Source organism: Lampris incognitus, chromosome 14 (assembly GCF_029633865.1).
Source record: "Lampris incognitus isolate fLamInc1 chromosome 14, fLamInc1.hap2, whole genome shotgun sequence".
Classification (NCBI taxonomy): Eukaryota; Metazoa; Chordata; class Actinopteri; order Lampriformes; family Lampridae; genus Lampris; species Lampris incognitus.
The window spans coordinates 46678748-46703375 of record NC_079224.1 but is presented as its reverse complement, the minus strand read 5'-3'; the positions used below and the strand labels follow the sequence as shown (position 1 = coordinate 46703375).

The 24628-nt window shown below is 40.8% G+C and overlaps 1 protein-coding gene and 2 gene segments (V, D, J or C); all 3 read right to left on the bottom strand.

Annotated features, from left to right (window-relative positions):
- Positions 1-2527: 2527 nt before the first annotated feature.
- Positions 2528-2993, bottom strand: LOC130124503 (T cell receptor alpha variable 19-like; the record flags this gene model as incomplete). The annotated part of the segment is given in 2 exon segments: positions 2528-2880; positions 2975-2993. Coding segments are annotated over 2 exon segments (372 nt in total), but the record flags the coding sequence as incomplete, so codon positions are not given.
- Positions 2994-4513: 1520 nt separating this feature from the next.
- LOC130124502 (T cell receptor alpha variable 18-like) lies at positions 4514-6734 on the bottom strand (the record flags this gene model as incomplete). The annotated part of the segment is given in 3 exon segments: positions 4514-4523; positions 6246-6621; positions 6716-6734. Coding segments are annotated over 3 exon segments (405 nt in total), but the record flags the coding sequence as incomplete, so codon positions are not given.
- A 6024-nt stretch (positions 6735-12758) lies between these two features.
- LOC130124501 (uncharacterized) lies at positions 12759-23587 on the bottom strand. Its single transcript, XM_056293940.1, has 4 exons — positions 23573-23587; positions 19091-19333; positions 13416-13434; positions 12759-13321 (listed from the first exon to the last, which is right to left on the bottom strand). Exons 1-4 carry the CDS (start codon positions 23585-23587, stop codon positions 12918-12920), a joined length of 681 nt encoding a protein of 226 aa, XP_056149915.1. The 3' UTR covers positions 12759-12917.
- Between the last annotated feature and the right edge of the window lie 1041 nt (positions 23588-24628).

The following is a 24628-nucleotide window of genomic DNA, read 5'->3' as shown; positions in this document are numbered from 1 at the left end:
ACACATCACTGACACCAGCACATGGTCTGTCAACACCAATTGCACCCTCAAGAAGGCACAGCAGAGACTATCATTTTGGAGGCGTCACATTGGCACACATTTGGTATGAATATATAAACTCTTATCAACTTTTATCTCAATACCATGGAGTGCATATTCACAGGCTGTACCACAGTGTGGTTTGGTAACCTGACTGCTCAGGACTGCAGGCTGCTGCAAAGGACTGAAACAACAGCAGCAAATATCATTGGCTTGGAACGACCACAACTTCATAATATTCACACCACTCGCTGCAAAACGAAAGCCCAAAAATCATTAAGGACACCAGCCACACCACTAATGTTCTGTTCTCACTCCTTCCATGTAAAAGCATCAAATCACACACCACCCGTCTCAGTAATCGTTTCTTTCCACAGGCAGTGAAGTTGCTGAACAGTTGGCCCATATGCACCTTACACTCTTTTGTTATTGTGTACTGTCTTTGTGTATATAATGTATGAATTCTGTGTACATAGTCTGTGTAGAGCTGTATTGTGTTTTTTGGGGGGGGGGTGTCCTTGTGACCTTTGTGTTAAGACAGAGAGAGCACAAACCACAAGAATTTCATTGTATTTAAACACACATGACAACAATGTTGAACTTCAACTTCAATTTGAGCTGAAGTGTGTAAATGTTCTGTCAGACACTGTCAGGTTTGTGTACAGTGACTCTGGGTTTCCTGTCACTTTGGGCCTCACAGCACAGTAGTACACAGCAGAGTCTGTCACTGCAGCACAGGACATCTCTAAATCCACTCGCTTCTCTTCTTTGTCATGATGGATATTCACTCCTGATATTGCATTGGTTTTGTATCCTGAGTAGTCCATTGTGAGAAACTGTGGAGCTGATCCAGCATACTGGCGGTACCATAACAGGCTGTCAACCTTAGAACTGTTGTATCTACAGGAGAGTTTAACCTCATCACCCTCAGTTACATCTTCAGTATTCTTATCTGGTCTGATGGTGTCTGCAGAACTCTGAGCTGGAAGAAAAAGGTGAAACACAGAATTCAAGCATTTTCATTCAGATTCAGATTCAGATTCAGACAACTTTATCTATTGCAGAAGGACAGTTCAGTGTTCCAATCTACCCAAACCATACATAAACTCAAAGACAAGTGACAATCATCAGTATGCCAGAGACATTTTGGTTCAGCGTGTCAAATTTTGCAACATGCTTGTATATTTGTTGTTTATTGTTGTTTAAAACAATAAGAAAAAAATAATCAGATCAAACGTGACCTTCGATTTTGAGAAAAATATGACAGGATATCTTACCCCATATGGCACACAATAAAATAACAGAAGAGAGCATCACCAAAGCTAACTTGAGGAAGAGTAGAAGGTGAGAGGAAACTGGACAGGAATGAATCTCCTTTTAAAGATTCAAAGTAAAAATTCAGTCATAAGCACTGAGGGGGAACTTTGCCCCTCCTCTTGTCTTAAATCAGTATCCTGAAAACATCAGGAAATGCTGTCATCGTTCAGGAGAGTCCAGCAGGTAGCACTATAACCAAATACATATCTGAGTTGTTGTGTTTGGAGTCTCTGGTGTTGGTACCACTGAATATTATCAGTTTGAAGTGTATAATTACAGGAGAGAATAACACTGTGACCCTCCACTGAAAACAGCTCAGAACTGGTGGCAGTGAGGCGTCTTCATAGGTGTCACCTACCAGACACCAAACTGATTACATTCACAAAAACACCATGAAGAAATAACGTTAAAAAACACATGAAGAAAACACATAGCTTCCTGATTTATTATGGAAGTGTTTGCATACTGACAAGAGCTGAGAACAGTAAAATTGTGATGAGCGTCATCGTGGTTGTTCAGAGAAAATCTAATGGATGAATGTTGTGATGTGAAAGTAGTGGTGTCTCTGATGAGCTGTGATGGGTCAGATCTTTACAGGTTGGAATAAACAGCTCTCTGCCTGCAGCTTCCTCTCTAGTCAAGGGGAGGAGCCACAGATGAAGCCAGAGTCCCAATCCTGGACCTGGACAGGTTTCCATGCTGGTAGGATGGGATGGTGTGATGGTGCACTTCAGATGGTTTATTTAGGGTTAAATGGTACAGTATATAATGTTTTATTATTAAACCTGTTTTATTCCCAGTACAATTGAATCTTCACTAACATGTATATGATATTTCAACACACAGTTACCAAGTTTGTTAAAAGGAGAAATTCACCTCATTCTGACTTGGACCACATGAGTATTTTGTTTCTTCAAAACTGTTAGTTGTTGTTTGCTATCGTATACTATTATCATTAATTTTGATAAACCTCATTCAATTCAATAAGTAGTTAACTATTTATTCAGTATTCATTTACTTCAACTTATTTGACAATCACCGTTTTCACAACTTCATTAAGAAATTTGATGTTTTCTGCTTCAACGAGGAGCTAATGAGATTAAGATGTGAATACTGCCCTCTAGTGGATCTGGTTTATCATTGTGTTGTCTCTGGATCCTTGATATACACTCTAAAGGTTTTTGTAGTACGTCTTGCAGTTTCCTGTCACTGTGGGCCTCAGAGCACAGTAGTACACAGCAGAGTCAGACAGCTGCAGACTCTGGATCTTCAGAGGAACTGATCTTGAGCTGGAATCCAGGCTGGAATCAAATCTCTCCTTGAACCCGTCCACTGTGTTCCCTGATCCAAAAGTAAAGCGGCTCAGAATAAATGTGGGCTTGTCGTCTGCAGCCTGTCTGTACCAGTAAAGATATGCACTTGTGTCACTGGTGTTATAGTGACAGTCCAGTGTTACTGTCTCTCCCTCACTAACAGTCACACCTCCTTTGGGTTGGAGCACGTTGTCTTTTTGAGCTCTGCATTCTGTGGGACAACAACAGACGGTGTCAGTGTGAGGAAAAGAATCAACAAGACAAAGTTCAGATTAATAACAAGCAAACAAAGAGTTGTGTCCTACCAAAGCACATAGCAGCCAACAGCAGTGAGATGAGCAGGAAGCTCATAGCTCTTCTGTTCAGTAACTATGAGCTCCAGTGACCAGAGAGGACTTCCTGTGTCTCACTGTGGAACCTGGTTTTAGCTCCAACACTTAAGTGGTTGATTTGAAGGAGGGGCTTGTTCAGAGTGACAGGGCTGATGACCAATCCCCTGTTATTACTGCTGCTGACAGGTTCAGACAGTACAACACAGTTTACATCATATTCCTGTTGAGGGGAATTGTCTTGAAACAATGAACAAGTGTTACGTTATTATTATTTGTGTGATTTCATCTTTGTTCATCTTTGCAAATGAACCACACATTTAATATTGGAGATTTTTACTATTTGTTTGGGTTTTTTTTGTCTTTTATGGAGAAAACCTGAAGAAGAATTGCATTGTGTTGTGAATAACATTGACAATAAACAAAAATGCAGAAATCATTGTTTTGGAAAAGTACATTCATCCTGTTTCATTAAAGACTGTGGGTGTGATGTGCTAATAAACTGATGGAATCACAGCAAAGTTGATGGATTGTTTGGAAAGAAATAAAGGTTTGTTTTCCCTCATCATTTTAATTGTAGATGGCTGAAACCTAAACTCATCCTCAGACTGTTGATTTGTTTTCATAATTTGAAGAACTTTTAGCATCTCAGTGTATCTCTGAGGATTCAGCTGTGATTCCACTCAGCTCTACATGACTCTTCATCACTATGAAGAACCTGAATGGACTAAATGACAACAAGTAAACAAAGACATGAGTCCTGAAACCAGACTCCAGCCAACATGACAACTAAAGTTAAAGGCTTGAAGTCAGTCATTCATGTGATGTAACTAATGTCATAGGAAGGTGGAGGTCCAACCGTCTCTATCAAGTTAATGAGAAACATTGATCATGAACATTGTCAAATGGTATCCTGATGGTGTCCTGAAGATGCACCAAAGCCATGACCACATTTCATCCACAGTTATAGTAAAGAAAATACAAAGAGGAGGGAAAGAAAACACTAATCCAGTTCCACTGAATGAACAAGAAGTTATATTTAATTAAACTTAAATATAAAGATAACTATATTTGCACAAAGTGCAAAAACATTAGTCCAGTTATGAACTCTGATACATTATTTCCATTATGTGGGTATGAAAACTCTACTTGATTGATCTGCTGTTAAATGACAAGCAGCTGAAGTGTGTAAATGTTTTGTCAGACACTGTCAGGTTTTTGTACAGTGACTCTGGGTTTCCTGTCACTGTGGGCCTCACAGCACAGTAGTACACAGCAGAGTCTGTCACTGCAGCAGAGGACATCTCCAGATGAAACGCTTTTCTTCCTTTCTCATGCTTAAGAGTCAACCCTGGTACTTTCTCTGAATATTCCATGATGAGAAGCTGTGGAGGTGAGCTGGAGTACTGTCGATACCAGTAGAGGCTCGGTGAAGAGACAGAGTAGTTGCAGTAGAGAGTGACCCTGTCTCCTTCCAAAGCCAGAATTCTATCATGAAATGGTGTAACTGAATCCTCAGAGAGCCCTAGATAGACACATGGATTTTTACAAACACAATAGTTCATGGAAATACCTTATGGATAATATTAGGATATATGTTCTTCCATTTCATATTTACCAGTATGAAAGGTAGATACCATCAGCCAGATTAAATGGAGTAACATCATGACTGAAGTGTATTGAATCACCAAGTGAAAATAACTCAGCAGCTCTTCAGTTTCAACATGAAGTCTCTGACATTCAGTTCTCTAACTCCTCCCCTTGTCTTGGTCTGTGTAGTGTTATAGTGGTGGAGGTTTAGAAGTTAATGTCATGATGGACCCTTCACCTCTTTGTTCTCTTTACTAAAATATTATATATATATATATAAGGGGATTCTTACATTATAAGAAATGATAAATGTGTTGATCTAAACAGGACGACATAGAATAAGATTAGTCATTATAATTATTAAATGGTTTCTGAACATGACCCAAAGTCAATAAGTCTCACCAACCATGACAGAGACAAAAACTGTGGAAAGAAAGGTCCTCCTTATCAAGTGCCTCTGTTTAAACAGACAACGGCCATCAGTAATATTTTCCGAAGAAATAACAACGGGGGGACAGAATTAGCACAGTGGCGCCCCCAAGGGGTGGCCAGGGGTGGCCACGGCCACCCCAATACTATTCCTGGGCCCCCTGCTGCCCCCCCCCCGCCACGAGTCGCCTATGCAGAATATGCTTCTGATTAAGCATAATATGCTTCTATATCATATTTTACATGAGGTGCCGTTCATTTAAATCAATAATGTATATTTTTCATTATACAGTCATACAGTTGCAGAATCAACCTTCTATTGATATGCATCATATATTACCTGTTTTGTGTGCTAATGTCATTGATAAAGTCATGTTTTTGCTGGATGTTATCGATATGCTATAAACTCTGTGTACCCAATCCACAGATGAAGAAGCGGAGGGAGAGAGAGGGGGGGGGAAGTCTATTAGTTTTGGGAGAAATGTCATTTGTCTTGACTCCCCAGCTCCTTCCATTGCAGCCAGGCCTCTGTGCTTTCACAGCAGGAGCACGCTTGTTCTTCTCCTACTTGCTGTCATCGCTTCGTCTTTCAAGCAACCTGACAGCTCGACAGAAGAGTGTGTTCCCCGCCTCTCCCTTCCTTCTCGACACGACTCCTCCAGGGCAGCCAAATGAATCAGGAACAAAACATTTGCCTTGCAGAAAATGCACCAGTCCAGCTCAGTCATGACTCTCATCACAGTGGTAAAGGATTTATAGTGACGACCAGGGAACATGATGTTTTGTATGCATGTTCAAAAGTAAGACAGGGTGCTAAAATAATGAGTCTTGAAAGAATAGCTGTTAAATAAGCAGGACTAAACACCACCACTCACCTGTCACCATACACACTGCTACTTGTCCCATGGATTAGTCAAGCAGTCTCGCTTCCATCAAGGAACCACCAAGCTCTGACTTCCATCAAGTTATTTTTCTTCTAAGACTAGAATACAATGCAGAATTTGTTAAACGAATCTACAGAAGACATTAATACTTTTCTTTATCAAGACAGTTTAACGTTTCAATGCAGAATCAAATGATTTTGAATGTTGTATTGACACATTGGACAAATCAGCAGTTGTAGGAAACTGACTTGTCAAACTGTCCAATGTGTTTTTCTTCAGCAAGGAACCAAATACTATAAAATGTGAATACTGCCCTCTAGTGGATCTGGTTTATCATTGCGTTGTCTCTGGATTCTTGATAGACCCTCCAAAGGTTTTTGTAGTACGTCTTGCAGTTTCCTGTCACTGTGGGCCTCAGAGCACAGTAGTACACAGCAGAGTCAGACAGCTGCAGACTCTGGATCTTCAGAGGAACTGATCTTGAGCTGGAATCCAGGCTGGAATCAAATCTCTCCTTGAACCCGTCCGCTGTGTTCCCTGATTCAGCAGTAATGCGGCTCAGAATGAATGTGGGCTTGTCGTCTGCAGCCTGTCTGTACCAGAAAAGATATGTATTTGTGCCACTGGTGTTATAGTGACAGTCCAGTGTTACTGTCTCTCCCTCACTAACAGTCACATCTCCTTTGGGTTGGAGCACGTTGTCTTTTTGAGCTCTGCATTCTGTGGGACAACAACAGACAGTGTCCGTGTGAGGAAAGGAATCAACAAGACAAAGTTCAGATTAATAACAAGCAAACAAAGAGTTGTGTCCTACCAAAGCACAAAGCAGCCAACAGCAGTGAGATGAGCAGGAAGCTCATAGCTCTTCTGTTCAGTAACTATGAGCTCCAGTGACCAGAGAGGACTTCCTGTGTCTCACTGTGGAACCTTGTTTTAGCTCCAACACTAAGTGGTAGATTTGAAGGAGGGGCTTGCTGACAGGTTCAGACAGCAAACACATTTTAGATCATATTCCTGTTGAGGGGAATTGACTTTAAAACAATGAACACGTCTTAATATTCAACTTCTACAGTTGCATCAAACATTTGTCTACCTATCTTTTTAAGTCATGAATTGGGTTGTTTGGTTGTCTGTTTTTACTTGAGTGGATGTGAACTAAGTGCAATATGTTGTGAATAACATGGACATTTAAAAAAAAGTACAGTCAACACTGTGTATAAAGTTGTTGTGAAATTTTTATAAGAAAAATGCTGCCTTTTGCAAATGTCTGGATTATCTGGACAGAAACAAACTAAGACATGAGTTATCAAACCAAACTCCAACCAACTTCAGAACTAATCTTAAAGATTTGTAGTCAACCAGTCAAATGTTCATGTAATGTAACAATTGTTACATGAAGGGTTTATGTGAAACCATCTCCATAAAGTTGTAGACAAATTTATTGATTACAGCTCTGCTTTCAATATCATTGTACCATCCAAACTGGTGTTGAAACTCAGAGGTCTTGGTATGGGCAACGCTATCTCTAATTGCTCATTTGATTTCCTGAGAGGCCCGTCCAAGACTGTGAGAATAGGTAAAACATAATCATCCAGATTAGTTCTTCATAGTGGCACACCTCAGGGCTGATGTCTAGGCCCCCTAATGTACAGTCTATTTACACACGACTGTGTAGCCAAATATGACAAGAAAAGCATCATTGAATTCACAGATGACACCACAGTGATTGGAGTAATAAGTGACAGTGATGAGACGGCCTATAGGAGGGAAGTGGAAGATTTAACCATATGGTGCCATGATAACGACCTCTCTCTCTAAATGTCAATAAGACTAAATAAATAATGACGTCGCCTTGTGGTGTACTGCACCACAAGGCGACGTCACTAACCGCTCGGCTAAAGGGTCAGATCCGTTAGCTAGGGGGCTAACGTGTCGTATTAGTAGTTTATAATAATAAATAATCATAATTATTCATTTTGCAAATAAATAGTGAACAGTAGATAAGTAATTCGTGGTACCGATAAATTCATATTCATATTGTTGGTTCAGATTGCTATTTCTTGAACGCAGCGCGTGCAGTGCCGATTAGCCAATCAGCTGCCTTGCTCGAGAGGGAGGACGTCCCAGAAGCAGCCCGGTTTCAGAACGCCAGGCAGACGCTTGAGAGAAGCCGCTGGAACGAGAGATAGAAGATTCTGCTTTGAAATGGCAGCGAGCTACAGTTGGTTCTTTCTTTATCCAAGCTGAGTGTTTTGTTGGTCTGGTCCTCCTCCGAGCCCTGGGTTTGTGTTGTGTCCGAGTGTCGTCCAGGACTTGGTGAGTCAACTGCTAACTAGCCGATGCTAACTAGCCGAACTTTTCCGTTTACAATGTCTGTGTGCATAGGCTAGTTAAATCTATAAGTAGCTCGGTTGTGTTGTGGATCATAGTTTGTGTAAAGATTGTTGAGGAGCCACGTTTTTCTTTCGTGAACCGAATTCAGAATGTGTTTTTCTTTTGTGAACCGAACTCAGAATGTGTTTTTCTTTTGTGCAAACCGAGTTGCTAAGCTAGCTCCTTCCAGCTAAGCCGCAGCAGCAGCAGCATGGCGTATTAGCACAGAAATTAAACTGCGTCACGTTTTAGCGGTGGGTAGATTGACCATGTCAGTCGCTACTTGTGTTGTTTTCTTTTGATTCTTTTATTGAGAGATATGTAAACTAACGTCTTTGCGTGTGTGATGCGCCTGTTATAATGCAGGCCAGGTTTTTCTTGGATTTGGAAGATCGCGCTTGGTGTTTCTTACCCCAAGCTGGAAACAAGATGGCGAGCCACCTATAGGAGCCCTGCTGGATCCACGTGGTCTGTCTGCGGCTTCACACAGCTCATTCTCAGGACAGCAGCCTACAGATTCGAGGACCTGGATTGTGGTAGGACAGAAACTTCCAGTTTGTTACTGCAAAACGTAGTTGGGCTCATTGGAGCAACAACGGACTTTCCAAAAAGGACCGATTATAGCCTACATTGATTTGGATTTTTGATCTGATATTGTATTGTTAATCGCAGTATCGGCTGAGTTTATTACTCATTCATACTGTTCATGAGGTAATGCAGTTGTGTGTTACTTTTGGCATTCTGATTTACTGGTTAAGTAACTTAGGTTAATGGAAATTAGATCTGAAACTTAAAGGCCCAATGGAACAAAATAGAACATAAAACAAATTAACATAATTTGTCAACTCAAACAAGCGATAACTTCAAATTAGAATTAAAGGATCCTTAATTAGAACTAAAATATCTATCTAAAATATCTGAAACTCAAAATAGTGGTTTAATAAGGGTTAAATCATAAAACAAGAGGTTTCAAGGAATTTATCCATTCTCACTGTGTTATTGTGTAATTGTGTATGTTTCTCTGTTTTTTTTTACAATTCTTTATATAAAAACAAGCCGGTAGTTCAAACTTTATTCCCTGGTCTGTGGTCTGCAGTCATTTGATGCTAGTTATAAACTGCTCCTACGTACGTAGAACTGGTCCTAGTCAACTGTCAACATCTACAGTGCTACACTGCTGTTAAAGTGGTGGCTGAAAGATATAAGTTTAGACAACGGAGTCAGCATCACGGAGAATCAGTGGCACAGTACGTGTCCGCACTGAGAGAACTTGTTGCTACGTGCAACTCTAAAACATTTGAGGATCACGTGCTACGGGACCAGTTGGTGGAAAAGACTAACTCCAATCAGATAAGAGAGCGTTTGCTGCTGGAGGTGCCCCTAACTCTGGAAAAGGCTGTGACTATTGCTGGACTAATTGAATCCGTCACATCGAACGCTAAAATCATGGACCGGGGAACTGCGGCTGCAGCGCCGCCCGCGACAGCTGTGGGTGTGCAGCTGGTGGACACAACCAGGGGACCGCCAGTGTCCACGAGAGACAACGCCACGAGACAAGGGCTACCATGCTTCAGATGTGGAGCACGCCACCATAAAGCTTCCTACCCATCTTGCCCCGCCAGGACGGCCCGCTGTAATAACTGCAGGAAACAGGGGCATTTTGCAAAGGTGTGTAGGGGGGCAAAGAGAGTAAGTGGAATTACAGATGATGTGGAACAAGTAGAGAGCACTGTGTCTGAAGTGACTATATTAAATGTAGACACTGTAGCTCACACTGGGAATAAGATAATGTGCACAGTACATATGGCTGTTGAGGGGCAGACAACACAAAATGTGGAACTTTTGCTGGACACGGGCTCTGCCGTTTCAATCCTTCCAAGTACAATGTTAATGCAACTTTTCCCAAACGCCCCACTGAGTACACCCGACACTGAAACTTGTGAGTTACGGAGGCAATCCTATTCCCCTGAGCGGAACTCTACATGCCACTGTGTCATACGCCATTAATCCAGTGATCCACTTCCTGTCTACAGTGTTCAGCAGGGTAGGAAACCCAAAAGAGTTCATCTCAGACAATGGCAGTCAACTGATTTCACAGGAATTTGAATCCTTTCACAAGGACAGGGGAATTGCACACAAACACTCCTCACTCTACTACCCCCAGGCCAATGGGGAAATTGAGAGATTTAATCGATGTCTGAAGTATAGTCTGCTGACTGCGAAAATAGAAGGAAAGGAGTGGACAGCATCAACCAGAGACTTTTTGCAGGGTAACCAGGCATGCCACCACTCAATGCTCCCCTGCAGAGCTGTTGCACGGACTTCAGACACACACCAAACTCCATGTGACAGGCCTCCACAAACCACAGCCTGTCACATCCCTACAAGCACAAAACACAGCACAAACATGAAAGAGAAGCAGAGGAAGATGAAGGAGTATGCAGACATGAAGAGAGGAGCAAAAGCGGTGCACTTTCCTCCTGGGTCTTGGGTCAGAGTTAGGAGACCAGGTAAACTACGCAAGAGACAGTCAAAGTACTCTTCCCCTCTTCAGATGCATGGCCAAAGAGGCCAGTACACTTACAGGCTGTCTTATGGGCGCACCTGGAATGCATCCTATCTCGTGTCTGCCCTACCCCTTCAGGGTCAGGGGCCTGACATAGACTGTAGCTGAGTCCAGCCTGACCCACTACATGCTCAGCCCCCTCTGCGAGAGGTCAGGGTCAGGAGGCCGCCTGCTTGGGCACAGGGCTATGCTATGTGGGGACGGTAAACTAAAACAAGAATAGCCTATTGTTGGTATGAAACTGTTATTTTGAGACTGTTATTTCTTATAGACCTAGTACTGTCTGTGTGAAACTATTATTTCAAATCTGTTATTTTTTAATGACCTAGTATTGCCTGCATGAGACTGTTATTTCGAAACTGTTATTTGTTTTATGGTCAAGGTGGTATTCTGTTGTTATTGTAAGAGTGTTTATAGCTAATGCAGTTCAGCGTAAGCACCGCAGTGATGTATAGTTGGTGATGATATAAATGTTATCTTTTGCAAAGGGGATATGTAACGTCTTAAGTTGATGCAGTTGGAGGACAGTAGGGGGAGCTAGAGGACAAGATAGGATGTAAGTGACTGTAAGAGGGGAGGAGGAGTGTGACGTGGGTTGTTCAAGTAAAGAAGTGTATGCTAACAGACGTGTGTCTTCGAGTGGTCCCTTAGCATCACCACGCAGTGTTATCAAAATGAACATTTATAAACCCTCCATTAGGATTAAATAGGGAGACGTTGTACTAAGGGTGGTTAAAACTGTTGAGTGTTTAGTGATAAAAATATTCCAGCCTTAGGTGGTCTGTACAGAGCAGCAACAATGGTGGGTGAAGGTCCATAGAGCTTAACAGCCAGCAGTTCAAAGGAAGAGTGATCAAGTAGAGAGAGTGGTGTTGGTTTTATACTATCACAATAAATCTGCACAAGGCCGCCTCCTCTGCCTGAAGACCGAGGTTTGCATATGTAAACAAAGTTGCTGAATTTAGCTCTAGAAAGTCATTCTGTGACTGGCAGGTTTCCGTCAGACATACATAGTCCAGTTTGTGCTCTGTGATGGCGTTATTGACCTGAGGGGCTTTGTTGGGAATAGATGGGATATTGTAGAGGGCAAACTTCTGACAGGTTGTACACGTATAAACACCTGATTTAACTAGTGGAGTTAGCACACTGTGGTCCACATCCAGGTCAAGTCGTAATATGTCATGTGGATAAGAGGCCCAGTGCCTAATAGTAGTCTGTATGGGGAAAACTCCTGGTAAGAGGGTTAATGACTGATGAGGCCAGTGGGGGGAGCTATCGGACAAAACAGTCCTGTGGGGTGAAACCATCGGTGGAAACAGAGGCTATGGGAGGGAAATGAGGGATTTAAACAGTCAGTCACATAGAGAACTGTGTAGGGCGTGCTGCAGAAATTAGGTGATAAATCTCACAGCCGCAAATTCAAGCACTGTCAACAACAATCTTAATCAACTCTATAGATAATTATTAGAGTAGGACTCACCAGTCACTCGAAAACAAAACCCATCCTTCGTTCGGTAAAGTATCTCGTGAAGGCCTTGCCTTCCTGTGTGAGGCCTTCGAGTTTAGGTCCTGATCTTTCCCTTTGATCGCTCATTACAATTCACTGGCCAGATCGGTTTAGCAAGAATATACAAATAAAACAATCAAAATATCCTGGTTTAAGGTTAATCTAATCTTTAATGAATTGAATAGCATTAATATTATAATTTCATATTTTATATTACCTTTAAATGAGCCGTTTTGTCTTTACGTCATTTAGTTTTTTGGTTTATTCTTTTATTTTATTTGTATTTTATTTCTTTTGGTTTATATGTGAGACAGTATGGGATTTACAGTTATTTTTCTCCTAACACTAGAATCAATACAGGACTGTACCATTTGTTAAATAAAACTACATAAGACATTAATAATTTTCTTCATCAAGACAGTTTAATGTTTCAACGCAGATTAAAATGTTTTTGAATGTTGGATTGACACATTGGACGAATCAGCAGTTGTAGGAAGGTGACCTGTCAAACTGTCCAATGTGTTTTTCTTCAAGAAGTAGCCGATGAGATTAAAATATGAATACTGCCCTCTAGTGGATGTGGTTTAACATTGTTTTGTCTCTGGATTCTTGATATACACTCCAAAGGTTTTTGTAGTACGTCTTGCAGTTTCCTGTCACTGTGGGCCTCAGAGCACAGTAGTACACAGCAGAGTCAGACAGCTGCAGACTCTGGATCTTCAGAGGAACTGATCTTGAGCTGGAATCCAGGCTGGAATCAAATCTCTCCTTGAACCCGTCCGCTGTGTTCCCTGATCCAAAAGTAAAGCGGCTCAGAATGAATGTGGGCTTGTCGTCTGCAGCCTGTCTGTACCAGTAAAGATTTGTATTTGAGCCACTGGTGTTATAGTGACAGTCCAGTGTTACTGTCTCTCCCTCACTAACAGTCACACCTCCTTTGGGTTGGAGCACGTTGTCTTTTTGAGCTCTGCATTCTGTGGGACAACAACAGACGGTGTCAGTGTGAGGAAAAGAATCAACAAGACAAAGTTCAGATTAATAACAAGCAAGCCAAGAGTTGTGTCCTACCAAAGCACATAGCAGCCAACAGCAGTGAGATGAGCAGGAAGCTCATAGCTCTTCTGTTCAGTAACTATGAGCTCCAGTGACCAGAGAGGACTTCCTGTGTCTCACTGTGGAACCTTGTTTTAGCTCCAACACTAAGTGGTAGATTTGAAGGCGGGGCTTGTTCAGAGTGACAGGGCTGATGACCAATCGCCTGTTATTACTGCTGCTGACAGGTTCAGACAGTAAAACACGTTTTACATTCAATTCAATTCAATTCAATTTTATTGTCATTAAAAACAATGTGCAGGCACATGTTAAAAATGAAATGAGGGCTGTGGCTTCACCAAACAGTGCAAGACAGACACAGACAAACACAGCAAACACAGTATAAGATATACACACATGAAGACCCAGCTAAAAATAAGTTTAAAATAAGTTAAAATGTATAAGTTGCATCATATTCCTGTTGAGGGGACTTGTCTTTAAAACAATCAATACGTATTATGTTGTTCTTATTTATGTGATTCTTATAAAGTTGAATCCATTTTGGTTCATCTTTGAAAATGAAAGACATTTAATATTCAAATATTTAAAATTTGAGCTATTTATTATTTGGATTTTGTTTTTGTTTGTGTTTTGTTTTGTTTTTTGTTTTTGTTTTTTTTCTTTTGCCTTTTATGAAGAACACCTGAAGAATAATTGCGTTGTGTTATGAATAACATAGATAATAAAAATTCAGAAATCTTTGTTTTGGAAAAGTACATTCATCCTGTGTCATTAAAGAGTGTGGGGTGTGATGTGCTAATAAACTGATGGAATCACAGCAAAGTTGATGGAGTGTTTGGAAAGAAATAAAGGTTTGTTTTTCCCTCATCATTTTAATTGTAGATGTCTGAAACCTAAAATCCTCCTCAGACTGTTGATCTGTTTTCATAATTTGAAGAAGTTTTAGCATCTCAGTGTATCTCTGAGGATTCAGCTGTGATTCCACTCAGCTCTACATGACTCTTCATCACTATGAAGAACCTGAATGGACTAAATGACAACAAGTAAACAAAGACATGAGTCCTGAAACCAGACTCCAGCCACCATGAAAACTAAAGTTAAAGGCTTGAAGTCAGTCATTCATGTGATGTAACTAATGTCATAGGAAGGTGGAGGTCCAACCGTCTCTATCAAGTTAATGAGAAACATTGATCATGAACATTGTCAAATAATATCCTGATGGTGTCCTGAAGATGCATCAAAGCCATGACCACATCTCATCCACAGTTATAGTAACAAAATACATAGAGGAGGGAAAGAAAACACTAATCCAGTTCCACTGAATGAACAACAAGTTATATTTAGTTAAACTTAAATATAAATACGGCTGTATCATAACAAAGTCCACAAGCAGTAGTCCAGTTATGAACTCTGATACATTATTTTCATTATGTGGGTATGAAAACTCTCCTTGATTGTTCTGCTGTTAAATGACAGAAGCAGCTGAAGTGTGTAAATGTTCTGTCAGACACTGTCAGGTTTGTGTACAGTGACTCTGGGTTTCCTGTCACTGTGGGCCTCACAGCACAGTAGTACACAGCAGAGTCTGTCACTGCAGCAGAGGACATCTCCAGATGAAACGCTTTTCTTTCTCTCTCATGCTTAAGAGTCAACCCTGGTACTTTCTCTGAATAGTCCGTGATGAGAAGCTGTGGAGGTGAGCTGGAGTACTGTCGATACCAGAAAAGGTTCGGTGAAGAGACGGAGTAGTTGCAGGAGAGAGTGACCCTGTCTCCTTCCAAAGCCAGAATTCTATCATGAAATGGTGTAACTGAATCCTCAGAGAGCCCTAGACAGACACATGGATTTTTACAAACACAATAGTTCATGGAAATACCTTATGGATAATATTAGGATATATGTTCTTCCATTTTATATTTACCAGTATGAAAGGTAGATATCATCAGCCAGATTAAATGGAGTAACATCATGACTGAAGTGTATTGAATCACCAAGTGAAAATAACTCAGCACCTCTTCAGTTCCAACATGAAGTCTTTGACATTCAGTTCTCTAACTCCTCCCCTTGTCTTGGTCTGTGTAGTGTTATAGTGGTGGAGGTTTAGAAATTAATGTCGTGATGGACCCTTCACCTCTTTGTTCTCTTTACTAAAAAAATAAATAAAAAAATAAATAAGGTGATTCTTACATTTTAAGAAATGATAAATGTGTTGATCTAAACAGGACGACATAGAATAAGATAAGTCATTATAATTATTAAATGGTTTCTGAACATGACCCAAAGTCAATAAGTCTCACCAACCATGACAGAGACAAAAACTGTGGAAAGAAAGGTCCTCCTTGTCAAGTGCCCCTATTTAAATAGACAATGGCCATCAGTAATATTTTCCTAAGATATAACAAAGGAGGGACAGAATTAGCAAGACATAATCCATGTCAAGTTATGCGTGAAAGTATTTTAAACTACAATACAAAATAAATAACCACATGACACAAAGCGGAGAATGTAAAAATTCTTTATCACACAACTTGGATTGAAATATTCTGCTTATACAATGATCAATTGGCAAGATATTAGAAGAACAACATTTAATTTTTTGTAATGAATGTTTTGAACTCAGCAGTAAAATATTATGAACAAAAAGTTAGCCGTTAAGCTAAAATGTTGAATGTTAATTGGGCTCAATACTAAATCAAGATGTTTAACACCGACCTTTTGTCCTGCGTGTGAATTTATAACAATATTTAACCTTGAGCTGAACTATGTATGCATTAACAGGTTTTGACGCAAACCTTCCATCAACCAGAAACAAGGATCCTCCATGGTCATGCTATGAGTAGAGATACTAACTACTAGATACGATACTAACTACTGTTTTTAGTGACCTTGTTTGATCTGCTGATTGATCAGCTATTAAAGGTCAGAAGCAGCTGAAGTGTGTAAATGTTCTGTCAGACACTGTCAGGTTTGTGTACAGTGACTCTGGGTTTCCTGTCACTGTGGGCCTCACAGCACAGTAGTACACAGCAGAGTCTGTCACTGCAGCAGAGGACATCTCCACATCCATTTGAGTCTCATTCACTTTAACAGACAGTCTGGAGTTTGTATCTGCTCTGTTTATTATTGAACCTGATTTATAGGAGGATATTAGAAACTGTGGTGGTTCTCCTGCGTCCTGGCGATACCAAAATAAGTAGTTTGCTGAGGAGTATTTACAGGAGAGAGTAACTTTGGCACCTTCTAGACCATGTACTCTGTCTTGGAGGGACTGGATGGTTTGCTGATAACTGGAACCTGCAGATGGGAAGAAATGATTAAAAAGTCAATAATCATGTCATATATTGAATATATCTCATTATTATTTTCTGTTAAAAAGGGATTCATAGTTTAACAAATACTGAGCTGCCAAAGTGTTTCTTACCAGTAAAGCCAGTGAATAAAACAAGTGGTAGGAGGAACTGCATGGCTGATGTCAGACGTCAAACAGAAACTGTGGCACAGCAACAATCACCTAGTTAAAGATGTGCTGGTTTCAGAGATCTGATCTGTTTCCCTGTCTGTCAAACTCCACTTCCTGCTGAAGAGGAAACAATGACTGGATCAACTCTGACAGCTTATTACAACTCACTGTCCAGATAGGTTATTAAGAATATTCAAATAAAACAATCAATTAATCATGGTTTAAGGATAATCTCACCTTAAAGGAATGTTGATAGAATAGAGTTATTATTATTAAATATTTTATATTACCTTCAGGTTGGCTTTCTTCTCCTGTCATCGTGTAGTTTATCTTTTGTGGTTGGGTTTATATGTGAGACAGTATGGGATTTATTGTTGTGTTTCTTCTAAAACTAGAATACTACACATGAATATGTTGATGCCTGCTCAATCATCCAGGTGTAGAATCCCAGAAAAGTTGAATCAGTTCATCTGGACACAAGGTTTCATGGGAGAAACGTGTCATCATTCATCTAGGAGACTGTCAGTCTCTTTGTCTCAGAGGCTGACGAAGTCACTTTGATGACGTCATGGCTGAAGAAACCAACCGGCTGATGTCCAAAGTGGATGCAGTTGCATATCCACACTAAATCACACATTTTTTCACTATCAGATGAAACAGAAGATCTGCTGACTTACTCTCCTCCCTCTCCTCCCCCAACATCTCCCCCATCATGCTGAAAATGTTCACCCTCCAGTGTTATCAGCCACTCTTCTTTTTCTTTTTTCTTCTGTTTTGGGGGTGGGGGGTACATTATGAATGGGGGCATTTGCTGGGCCAAGTGTAAAATCAACCTGTTGAACATGTGCTGACCCAATGTGTACTTAAAATACCTGATGCTCACTCTCAGCAGAGCCATAAGGTTTGTCTGCACTGTGTACTTCAGATTCACATTCAGACAACTTTATTTCTCCCAGAAGGACAATTCAGTTCCACAATGTACCCAGACCATACACAAGCTCACACACAAGCAGCAAGCAGCAGTATGTCAGAGACAAGAGACAGAACAGTACATGGGCAAGAGATGCACACTGGCGCCATCGTGTGGCCATCCAAGCAGACTCACACGAGGACCAGGCGAAAGATAAATATGCACAGTCAAGTCAAGTCAATTTGGTTTGTGTAGCCCAATATCACAAATTACAAATTAAAAGAATAAATAAATTAAGAAATAAACAAACAAACAAACAAATAAATAAAGCATCCTAAGACACATTGCACGTTACATTCCAGCACAACATTCAGTGAACGTACAGGCCCACAAGCCATGTGAAGAACAGACAAGGTAGAAACCAACTATTGTGGTTTAAAACCAAATAAAGCCTTCATTTAAAATGACTACTCTCAGGGCGTCCGGGTAGCGTAGCGGACTATTCCGTTGCTTAGCAACACGGGGATCGCCCGATCGAGTCCCCGTGTTACCTCCGGCTTGCTCCCTACAGACACAATTGGCCGTGTCTGCGAGTGGGAAGCCGGATGTGGGTATGTGTCCTGGTCGCTGCACTAGCGCCTCCTCTGGTCGATCGGGGCGCCTGGTCGGGGGGGGGATTAGCGTGATCCTCCCACGCACTAACTCCCCCTGGTGGAACTCCTCACTGTCAAGTCAACAGAAGTGATGACTCTCATCACAGTGGTGAACGGTTTATAGTGACGACCAGGGAACACCATGTTTTGTATGCGTGTTCAAAAGTAAGACAGGGAGCTAAAATAATGAGTCTTGAAAGAATAGCTGTTAAATAAGCAGGACTAAACACCACCCCTCACCTGTCACCATACACACTGCTACTTGTCCCATGGATTAGTCAAGCAGTCTCGCTTCCATCAAGTAACCACCAAGCTCTGACTTCCATCAAGTTATTTTTCTTCTAAGACTAGAATACAATGCAGAATTTGTTAAACGAATCTACAGAAGACATTAATACTTTTCTTTATCAAGACAGTTTAACGTTTCAATGCAGAATAAAATGTTTTTGAATGTTGTATTGACACATTGGACAAATCAGCAGTTGTAGGAAGCTGGCTTGTCAAACTGTCCAATGTGTTTTTCTTCAGCAAGGAACCAAAGTCTTTAAAATGTGAATACTGCCCTCTAGTGGATCTGGTTTATCATTGTGTTGTCTCTGGATCCTTGATAGACACTCTAAAGGTTTTTGTAGTAGGTTCTGCAGTTTCCTGTCACTGTGGGCCTCAGAGCACAGTAGTACACAGCAGAGTCAGACAGCTGCAGACTCTGGATCTTCAGAGGAACTGATCTTGAGCTGGAATCCAGGCTGGAATCCAATCTCTCCTTGAACCCGTCCGCTGTGTTCCCTGATCCAAACCTAGAGCGGCTCAGAATGAATGTGGGCTTGTCGTCTGCAGCCTGTCTGTACCAGAAAAGATATGGACCTGTGTCACTGGTGTTATAGTGACAGTCCAGTGTTACTGTCTCTCCCTCACTAACAGTCACACCTCCTTTGGGTTGGAGCACGTTGTCTTTTTGAGCTCTGCATTCTGTGGGACAACAACAGACGGTGTCAGTGTGAGGAAAAGAATCAACAAGACAAAGTTCAGATTAATAACAAGCAAACCAAGAGTTGTGTCCTACCAAAGCACATAGCAGCCAACAGCAGTGAGATGAGCAGGAAGCTCATAGCTCTTCTGTTCAGTAACTATGAGCTCCAGTGACCAGAGAGGACTTCCTGTGTCTCACTGTGGAACCTGGTTTTAGCTACAACACTAAGCGGTAGATTTGAAGGCGGGCTTGTTCAGAGTGACAGGGCTGATGACCAATCCCCTGTTATTATTGCTGCTGACAGGTTCAGACAGTACAACACATTGTACATCATATTCATGTTGAGGGGAATTGTCTTTAAAACAATGAACAAGTGTTATGTTATTATTATTTGTGTGATTTATGTACAGTTGAATGCATGCTGATGAATCCTTGCTAATGAATCACACATTTAATATTAGAGATATTTATTATATAGATTTTTTTTTGCTAGTTTGTCTTTTATGGAGAAAACCTGAAGAAGAATTGCATCGTGTTATGAAAAACATTGACAATAAACAAATGCAGAATTCATTGTTTTGGAAAGGTACATTCATCCTGTTTCATTTTAGAGTGTGGGGTGTGATGTGCTAATAAACTGATGGAATCACAGCAAAGTTGATGGAGTGTTTGGAAAGAAATGAAGGTTTGTTTTTCCCTCATCATTTTAATTGTAGATGTCTGAACACTAAAATCATCCTCAGACTGTTGATCTGTTTTCATAATTTGAAGAACTTTTAGCATCTCAGTGTATCTCTGAGGATTCAGCTGTGATTCCACTCAGCTCTACATGACTCTTCATCACTATGAAGAACCTGAATGGACTAAATGACAAGTAAACAAAGATATGAGTCCTGAAACCAGACTCCAGCCAACATGAAAACTAAAGTTAAAGGCTTGAAGTCAGTCATTCATGTGATGTAACTAATGTCATAGGAAGGTGGAGGTCCAACCGTCTCTATCAAGTTAATGAGAAACATTGATCATGAACATTGTCAAATAGTATGCTGATGGTGTCCTGAAGATGCATCAAAGCCATGACCACATCTCATCCACAGTTATAGTAACAAAATACATAGAGGAGGGAAAGAAAACACTAATCCAGTTCCAACCGAATGAACAAGAAGTTATATTTAATTAAACTTAAATATAAAGATAACTTTATTTGCACAAAGTGCAAATACATTAGTCCAGTTATGAACTCTGATACATTATTTTCATTATGTGGGTATGAAAACTCTCCTTGATTGATCTGCTGTTAAATGACAGAAGCAGCTGAAGTGTGTAAATGTTCTGTCAGACACTGTCAGGTTTGTGTGGAGTGACTCTGGGTTTCCTGTCACTGTGGGCCTCACAGCACAGTAGTACACAGCAGAGTCTGTCACTGCAGCAGAGGACATCTCCAGATGAAACGCTTTTCTTTCTCTCTCATGCTTGAGAGTCAACCCTGGTACTTTCTCTGAATAGTCCGTGATGAGAAGCTGTGGAGGTGAGCTGGAGTACTGTCGATACCAGTAGAGGCTCCGTATAGAGACAGAGTAGTTGCAGGAGAGAGTGACCCTGTCTCCTTCCAAAGCCAGAATTCTATCATGAAATGGTGTAACTGAATCCTCAGAGAACCCTAGATAGACACATGGACTTTTACAAACACAATAGTTCATGGAAATACCTTATGAATAATATTAGGATGTATGTTCTTCCACTTCATATTTACCAGTATGAAAGGTAGATATCATCAGCCAGATTAAATGGAGTAACATCGTGACTGAAGTGTATTGAATCACCAAATGAAAATAACTCAGCAGCTCTTCAGTTCCAACATGAAGTCTCGGACATTCAGTTCTCTAACTCCTCCCCTTGTCTTGGTCTGTGTAGTGTTATAGGGGTGGAGGTTTAGAAATTAATGTCATGATGGACCCTTCACCTCTTTGTTCTCTTTACTAAAAATTTTTTTAAATAAGGGGATTAATTATAAAACAATGGTATTCTTACATTTTAAGAAATGATAAATGTGTTGATCTAAACAGGACGACATAGCATAAGATAAGTCATTATAATTATTAAATGGTTTCTGAACATGACCCAAAGTCAATAAGTCTCACCAACCATGACAGAGTCAAAAACTGTGGAAAGAAAGGTCCTCCTTGTCAAGTGCCTCTATTTAAACAGACCATGGCCATCAGTAATATTTTCCTAAGAAATAACAAAGGAGGGACAGAATTAGCAAGTGGTAACCCATGTCAAGTTATGTGTGAAAGTATTTTAAACTACAATACCAAATAAATAACCACATGACACAAAGCGGAGAATGTAAAAATTCTTTATCACGCAACTTGGATTGAAATATTCTGCTTAAAGAATGATCACTTGGCAAGATATTAGAAGAAAAACATTTAATTTTTTGTAATGAATGGTTTGAACTCAGCAGTAAAATATTATGAACAAAAAGTTAGCCGTTAAGCTAAAATGTTGAATGTTAATTGGGCTCAATACTAAATCAAGATGTTTAACACCGACATTTTGTCCTGCGTGTGAATTTATAACAATATTTAACCTTGAGCTGAACTATGTGTGCATTAAAAGGTTTTGACGCAAACCTTCCATCAACCAGAAACAAGGATCCTCCATGGCCATGCTATGATTAGAGATACTAAATATCTCACCTTGTTTCTAATGAGCTGATATTAAAACTCTACTTGATTGATCTGCTGTTAAATGACAGAAGCAGCTGAAGTGTGTAAATGTTCTGTCAGACACTGTCAGGTTTGTGTACAGTGACTCTGGGTTTCCTGTCACTGTGGGCCTCACAGCACAGTAGTACACAGCAGAGTCTGTCACTGTAGCAGAGGACATCTCCACATCCATTTGAGTCTTATTCACTTTAACAGACAGTCTGGAGTTTGTATCTGCTCTGTTCATTATTGAACCTGATTTAGTGGAGGATATTAGAAACTGTGGTGGTTCTCCTGCGTCCTGGCGATACCAAAAGAGAGAGTTTGCTGAGGAGTATTTACAGGAGAGAGTAACTTTGGCACCTTCTAGACCATGTACTCTGTTTTGGAGGGACTGGATGGTTTGCTGATAACTGGAACCTTCAGATGGGAAAAAATGATTAAAAAGTCAATAATCATGTCATATATTGAATCTATCTCATTATTTTTTCTGTTAAAAAGGGATTCATAGTTTAACAAATACTGAGCTGCCAAAGTGTTTCTTACCAGTAAAGCCAGTGAATAAAACAAGTGGTAGGAGGAACTGCATGGCTGATGTCAGACGTCAAACAGAAACTGTGGCACAGCAACAATCACCTTGTTAAAGATGTGCTGCTTTCAGAGATCTGATCTGTTTCCCTGTCTGTCAAACTCCACTTCCTGCTGAAGAGGAAACAATGACTGGATCAACTCTGACAACTTATTACAAGTCACTGTCCAGATAGGTTATTAAGAATATTCAAATAAAACAATCAATTAATCATGGTTTAAGGATAATCTCACCTTAAAGGAATGTTGATAGAATAGAGTTATTATTATTAAATATTTTATATTACCTTCAGGTTGGCTTTCTTCTCCTGTCATCGTGTAGTTTATCTTTTGTGGTTGGGTTTATATGTGAGACAGTATGGGATTTATTGTTGTGTTTCTTCTAAAACTAGAATACTACACATGAATATGTTGATGCCTGCTCAATCATCCAGGTGTAGAATCCCAGAAAAGTTGAATCAGTTCATCTGGACACAAGGTTTCATGGGAGAAACGTGTCATCATTCATCTAGGAGACTGTCAGTCTCTTTGTCTCAGAGGCTGACGAAGTCACTTTGATGACGTCATGGCTGAAGAAACCAACCGGCTGATGTCCAAAGTGGATGCAGTTGCATATCCACACTAAATCACACGTTTTTTCACTATCAGATGAAACAGAAGATCTGCTGACTTACTCTCCTCCCTCTCCTCCCCCAACATCTCCCCCATCATGCTGAAAATGTTCACCCTCCAGTGTTATCAGCCACTCTTCTTTTTCTTTTTTCTTCTGTTTTGGGGGTGGGGGGTACATTATGAATGGGGGCATTTGCTGGGCCAAGTGTAAAATCAACCTGTTGAACATGTGCTGACCCAATGTGTACTTAAAATACCTGATGCTCACTCTCAGCAGAGCCATAAGGTTTGTCTGCACTGTGTACTTCAGATTCACATTCAGACAACTTTATTTCTCCCAGAAGGACAATTCAGTTCCACAATCTACCCAGACCATACACAAGCTCACACACAAGCAGCAAGCAGCAGTATGTCAGAGACAAGAGACAGAACAGTACATGGGCAAGAGATGCACACTGGCGCCATCGTGTGGCCATCCAAGCAGACTCACACGAGGACCAGGCGAAAGATAAATATGCACAGTCAAGTCAAGTCAATTTGGTTTGTATAGCCCAATATCACAAATTACAAATTAAAAGAATAAATAAATTAAGAAACAAACAAACAAACAAACAAATAAATAGAGCATCCTAAGATACACTGCACGTTACATTCCAGCACAACATTCAGTGAACGTACAGGCCCACAAGCCATGTGAAGAACAGACAAGGTAGAAACCAACTATTGTGGTTTAAAACCAAATAAAGCCTTCATTTAAAATGACTACTCTCAGGGCGTCCGGGTAGCGTAGCGGACTATTCCGTTGCTTAGCAACACGGGGATCGCCGGATCGAGTCCCCGTGTTACCTCCGGCTTGGTCCCTACAGACACAATTGGCCGTGTCTGCGAGTGGGAAGCCGGATGTGGGAATGTGTCCTGGTCGCTGCACTAGCGCCCCCTCTGGTCGATCGGGGCGCCTGGTCGGGGGGGGGGGGATTAGCGTGATCCTCCCACGCACTAACTCCCCCTGGTGGAACTCCTCACTGTCAAGTGAACAGAAGTGATGACTCTCATCACAGTGGTGAACGATTTATAGTGACGACCAGGGAACACCATGTTTTGTATGCGGGTTCAAAAGTAAGACAGGGAGCTAAAATAATGAGTCTTGAAAGAATAGCTGTTAAATAAGCAGGACTAAACACCACCACTCACCTGTCACCATACACACTGCTACTTGTCCCATGGATTAGTCAAGCAGTCTCGCTTCCATCAAGGAACCACCAAGCTCTGACTTCCATCAAGTTATTTTTCTTCTAAGACTAGAATACAATGCAGAATTTGTTAA